Consider the following 6408-nt stretch of genomic DNA (forward strand, 5'->3'; position numbering starts at 1 on the left):
ACACACACACATATATATATATATATATACATACATACACACACATATATACATATATATATACATACACACATATATACATATATATATATATACACACACACACACACACACACACACATATATATATATATATATACACATACACACACTACTGTGGAAAAGTTTTAGGTAGGTGTGTAAAAAATTATGCAGGGTAGAAATGCTTTCAAAAATAGAAGTGTTGATAGTTTATTTTTTGTCAATTAACACGATGCAAAGTGAATGAACAGAAGAGAAATCTTAATCAAATCAACATTTGGTGTGACCACCCTTTGCCTTCAAAATAGCAGCAATACATCAATCCTTCTAGGTACACTTGCACACAGTTTTTCAAGAAACTCAGCAGGTTGTTCCAAACATCTTGGAGAACTAACCACAGACCTTCTGTGGATGTAACTTCCTCAAATCCTTCAGTCTCTTCATGTAATCACAGACAGACTCCATGATGTTGAGATCAGGGCTCTGTGGAGGCCGTCTCATCACTTCCAGGACTCCTTGTTCTACTTTACGGTGATGAAGATAGTTCTTAATGACATTGGCTGTATGTTTGGGCTCCTTGTCCTGCTGCAGAATAAATTCAGGCCCAATCAGAGGCCTCTCTGATGGTATCACATGATAGATAAGTACCTGTCTGTATTTCTCAGCATTGAGGACACCATTAATCCTGACCAAATCCTCTACTCCATTTGCTGAGATGCAGACACTCATTATTGTACCACTCTCCAGCCCTTCGGCTGAGATCTGTAAAATACTAGTGGGACCCAGGTAATCCCATATACTGTTCGGAGAAGTCTGTCCAGAAGTGGTCTTCAGGGAAGAATTGCAGCCAAAATGCCAACCTTTTATGTGGAAACAAAGCCAAGCGACTCAACTATACACAAAAACATAGGATCTGGGGTGCAGAAAAATGGCAGCAGGTGCTCTGGACTGATGAGTCAAAATTTTAAATATTTGACTGTAACAGAAGGCAGTTTGTTTGCAGAATGACTGGAGAGCGGAGTCAGTACGATGCTCTGGGCAATGTTCTCCTGGGAAACCCTGGGTCCTGACATTCATGTGGATGTTACTATGACACGTACCCACCTACCTAAACATTGCTGCAGACCAAGTACACCCCATCATGGCAGCGGTATTACCTGATGACAGTGGCCTCATATAGCGGGATAATGCTCCATGCCAAATATTGTTTAGGATGGGTTTGAAAAACATGACAAAGAGTTCAAGGTTTTGACTCAGCCTCTAAATTCCCCAGATGTCAATCCAAACGGCCATCTGTGGGATGTGCTGGAAGAACAAGTCCGAGCCATGGAGACCCCACCTCACAACTTACAGAACTTAAAGAATCTGCTGCTAATGTCTCGGTGACTGATACCACAGGACACTCTGAGGTCTTGTGGAGTCCATGTCTGGATGGGTCAGTGCTGTTTTGGCGGCACAAGGGGGAGCTACACACGTATTCGTTTTTAATATTGTAGCTGATCAGTGTATAAGTGACTACATAGTCTTGTGGAGTTGAACAATCAGTCTGTCATTAAGTCTTAGCAAAGAGGAAGTATGAGAACACAGAGGTTACACAAGTACCCGGATAGATTCCTGTGCATCCAATCTACCACACATCTTGGCTGATTACACTGCAATGCTTATGGCCACCTTACCAAAACTTGCACACACTAATCTTATCATTCACTAATAATACCCGACAAATCAATGTAATGACCATATTAGTAGACCCTCCACTAAATCCATATGTAATTGTAACTATGAGCAGCTCCAAGCACAACACTCACCACAGAAATAACAAGGATCAGAATCACGGCCAGGACGATCAAATTTTTGAAGCTTGACAAATCCCGGTCTGAGAGAACTCCATAAAACTGACTGGGCAAGATACCAACCTGGTATACCATCAGCTGCCCTGTGAGGAGAAAGACGGAGGACCATGAGAGAAGAATGATTACACACAACCAAGATACCAACCTGGTATACCATCAGCTGCCCTGTGAGGAGAAAGACGGACGACCATGAGAGAAGAATGATTACACACAACCAAGATACCAACCTGGTATACCATCAGCTGCCCTGTGAGGAGAAAGACGGAGGACCATGAGAGAAGAATGATTACACACAACCAAGATACCAACCTGGTATAGCATCAGCTGCCCTGTGAGGAGAAAGAGACAACCAGAAGAATACACAGGTTCCCTGCTGTTTAAACACATAAATTATTTAGAATCCTCATTTATCGAGACTGAGGTACAAGTTACAAAAGACTAGAATGATAACATACTGAAAGCTTTGGATGCTGCTTCTCCTGAAGTGTCTTACAACCCTCCGAACCTGCTAATCCCCCGCTACACGTGAGGCCAGGGATGGACCACGTTACCATGTTTAGGTAACACGCAGTCGCACCTCACAACACAATGTTGTCTCTGCATTAATAAAATTGTTTTCAGTGAATCACTAGTCTTAATATGGAGTTTACAGGCCACGATGACATTGTGGGATCATCTAATCTAAAACCATAGCCCACACTGGACATTATACCAAATCTTGTATAGTCAATGTCTTTGTAACCAGCCAAGGCAACTATGCCAGGAAAATGCCCTCCCAAGCTAGAGACAGCTTCATTTCTAAGGGGACAGGTTCTCATGATACGCCAAGTCCTCACTTCTTCTACATTCTACAGCGGGTCTCAGGCACCCAGAGACCGTTCGCTCATTTATGGAGAAGTCTGGACTCCTGGGAAAACACGTGACAAAAAGTGGGGACTGGTCTGTTAAAGATCAGTATTACTTCTTTCAGAAGTAGTTACACTTGGCACACGCTGGGGTCTTGTCACTGTGAGGGCAGAAGAGGAGTAAAACTTGTGATATAGAGTAGCGGATTTATCCTTACACCCCGGTGTGCCGGACCTATAATCTGTACATCAATCAGTGGACAGAGCCGCACACACACATTTACTGTCACCTCCCAAATCCCCTGCAATAACCCCACAACTTCTGGCCCACTTCAATATACATTCTTTTATTGTACGCTACATTAGTGATGCACAACCATACATGGTCCAAGGGCCACACTGTGGATTATAGTCATTAGAAGGGGCAGTGGTAAAATGCGTAGAATGTGCTACAGGAAAATAAACCTCTTGTGGTGACAGAACTGCGTCACGTCGTACCCCTCCCACCTCTAGAACACCTGTCCAGCTGTGAGTTCTGTACAACTCATTCATTCTGATTCGCTATCAGATGGTCTCCCTGTGGCTGCCCCTAACCCTAACGTCACAGTAAGAGCCAGTAAAATCTACGACAGATACATAACTAATAACACTACAGTATCTGTCCTGCGATGGCCTTGTGCATTGTTCATGTAACCTGTGTATAACATGAGCGCTCACCTGTTAGTGCCACTATCAGAAGTGTAAACAACATCAGTGTGTTGGGAGACGTCCATCTTGGAAACAGCACACTCTGAATTTTCAGGAATCTGCACAGAAAGATCCAGTCCAGCCGCGGTCTGTGAGAAGGAAGGTGCGGGAGAGTGAGAACAGGGGGGGAGACTGGGAGGCCAGAAGCAGGTGTAGAATATGGATGTGGATGATGGAACCTGGGGCTGGTAAACTGTGCAGGACAACATGAAGTCAGTAAGAGACTCTATAGGTCCAGTATAGATCCCACTCCCCAGCTGTTATCACAAGTTCCCTCCATCCCAAAAACATTTACATCACGGGTCTCATGTTCTTCCCTTATCTAACAACACATTTCAGAAAACGTCTGTCCTAACCCCCTATCCCTGTCTGTTTGTGATCGAGGCCTCTTACCACTGATAATGCCTTGCTGGAGCCATATGATCCCCCAATACACACCCCGTCTATAATCCCCGATCTATAATATCCCCCAATACGCATCCCGTCTATAATCCCCCCTGGTTTATAATATCCCCCAATACACATCCCGTCTATAATCCCCCGATCTATAATATCCCCCAATACACACCCCGTCTATAATCCTCCGATCTATAATATCCCCCAATACACATCCCGTCTATAATCCTCCCGGTCTATAATATCCCCAATACACATCCCGTCTATAATCCCCCGATCTATAATATCCCCCAATACACACCCCGTCTATAATCCTCCCGGTCTATAATATCCCCCAATACACATCCCGTCTATAATCCTCCCGGTCTATAATATCCCCCAATACACATCCCGTCTATAATCCCCCGATCTATAATATCCCCCAATACACACCCCGTCTATAATCCCCCGGTCTATAATATCCCCCAATACACACCCCGTCTATAATCCTCCCGGTCTATAATATCCCCCAATACACATCCCGTCTATAATCCCCCGATCTATAATATCCCCCAATACACATCCCGTCTATAATCCTCCCGGTCTATAATATCCCCCAATACACACCCCGTCTATAATCCCCCCTGGTTTATAATATCCCCCAATACACACCCCGTCGATAATCTTCCCGGTCTATAATATCGCCCAATACACATCCCGTCTATAATCCCCCGGTCTATAATATCCCCCAATAAACACCCCGTCTATAATCCTCCCGGTCTATAATATCCCCCAATACACATCCCGTCTATAATCCCCCCGATCTATAATATCCCCCAATACACACCCCGTCTATAATCCCCCGGTCTATAATATCCCGCCAATACACACCCCGTCTATAATCCTCCCGGTCTATAATATCCCCCAATACACATCCCGTCTATAATCCCCCGATCTATAATATCCCCCAATACACATCCCGTCTATAATCCCCCCTGGTTTATAATATCCCCCAATACACACCCCGTCGATAATCTTCCCGGTCTATAATATCGCCCAATACACATCCCGTCTATAATCCCCCGGTCTATAATATCCCCCAATAAACACCCCGTCTATAATCCTCCCGGTCTATAATATCCCCCAATACACACCCCGTCTATAATCCCCCGATCTATAATATCCCCCAATACACACCCCGTCTATAATCCCCCGATCTATAATATCCCCCAATACGCATCCCATCTATAATCCCCCCTGGTTTATAATATCCCCCAATACACACCCCGTCGATAATCTTCCCGGTCTATAATATCGCCCAATACACATCCCGTCTATAATCCCCCGGTCTATAATATCCCCCAATACACACCCCGTCTATAATCCTCCCGGTCTATAATATCCCCCAATACACATCCCGTCTATAATCCCCCGATCTATAATATCCCCCAATACACATCCCGTCTATAATCCCCCCTGGTTTATAATATCCCCCAATACACACCCCGTCGATAATCTTCCCGGTCTATAATATCGCCCAATACACATCCCGTCTATAATCCCCCGGTCTATAATATCCCCAAATACACACCCTGTCTATAATCCCCCCGGTCTATAATATCGCCCAATACACATCCCGTCTATAATCCCCCGGTCTATAATATCCCCCAATACACACCCCGTCTATAATCCCCCCGGTCTATAATATCCCCCAATACGCATCCCGTCTATAATCCCCCCTGGTTTATAATATCCCCCAATACACACCCCGTCGATAATCTTCCCGGTCTATAATATCGCCCAATACACATCCCGTCTATAATCCCCCGGTCTATAATATCCCCCAATACACACCCCGTCTATAATCCTCCCGGTCTATAATATCCCCCAATACACATCCCGTCTATAATCCCCCGATCTATAATATCCCCCAATACACATCCCGTCTATAATCCCCCCTGGTTTATAATATCCCCCAATACACACCCCGTCGATAATCTTCCCGGTCTATAATATCGCCCAATACACATCCCGTCTATAATCCCCCGGTCTATAATATCCCCAAATACACACCCTGTCTATAATCCCCCCTGGTTTATAATATCCCCCAATACACATCCCGTCTATAATCCCCCGGTCTATAATATCCCCCAATACACATCCCGTCTATAATCCCCCGGTCTATAATATCCCCCAATACACACCCCGTCGATAATCCTCCCGGTCTATAATATCCCCCAATACACACCCCGTCTATAATCCCCCGGTCTATAATATCCCCCAATACACATCCGTCTATAATCCCCCCTGTTCTATAATATCCCCCAATACACATCCCGTCTATAATCCCCCCGGTCTATAATATCACCCCAGCTGTAACCCCCTCACTCTCAGAACAAATGTAATATAGACAACCTCAAGGTCCAATCATTGCATCTGTCTAAAGCCCCCTCCCCATGTACAGTGCGTACAGCCCCCTCCCCATGTACAGTGTCTACAGCCTCCTCCCAATGTACAGTATCTACAGACCCCTCCCCATGTACAGTGTCTACAGCCCCCTCCCCATG

General features: G+C 45.0%; 1 protein-coding gene across 5 annotated transcripts in view; it reads right to left on the reverse strand.

Moving 5' to 3' along the window:
* ABCD4 (ATP binding cassette subfamily D member 4) overlaps positions 1–3573 on the reverse strand; it is a 33331-nt gene extending 29758 nt beyond the window's left edge. For 4 of the 5 annotated variants that reach the window (XM_075194581.1, XM_075194580.1, XM_075194584.1 and 1 more), the window contains exons 1-2: positions 3437–3555; positions 1830–1957 (exon numbers count right to left, since the gene is read on the reverse strand). In XM_075194581.1, coding sequence (XP_075050682.1) covers positions 1830–1957; positions 3437–3470 — 162 coding nt within the window. In that variant the 5' untranslated portion in view covers positions 3471–3555. Of the gene's footprint in view, positions 1–1829; positions 1958–3436 lie in introns of all 5 variants that reach the window. The other variant, XM_075194582.1, reaches the window with a different exon arrangement.
* Positions 3574–6408: the final 2835 nt, after the last annotated feature.

The sequence above is a fragment of the Mixophyes fleayi genome, unplaced genomic scaffold (genome assembly GCF_038048845.1).
Source record: "Mixophyes fleayi isolate aMixFle1 unplaced genomic scaffold, aMixFle1.hap1 Scaffold_65, whole genome shotgun sequence".
Classification (NCBI taxonomy): domain Eukaryota; kingdom Metazoa; phylum Chordata; class Amphibia; order Anura; family Limnodynastidae; genus Mixophyes; species Mixophyes fleayi.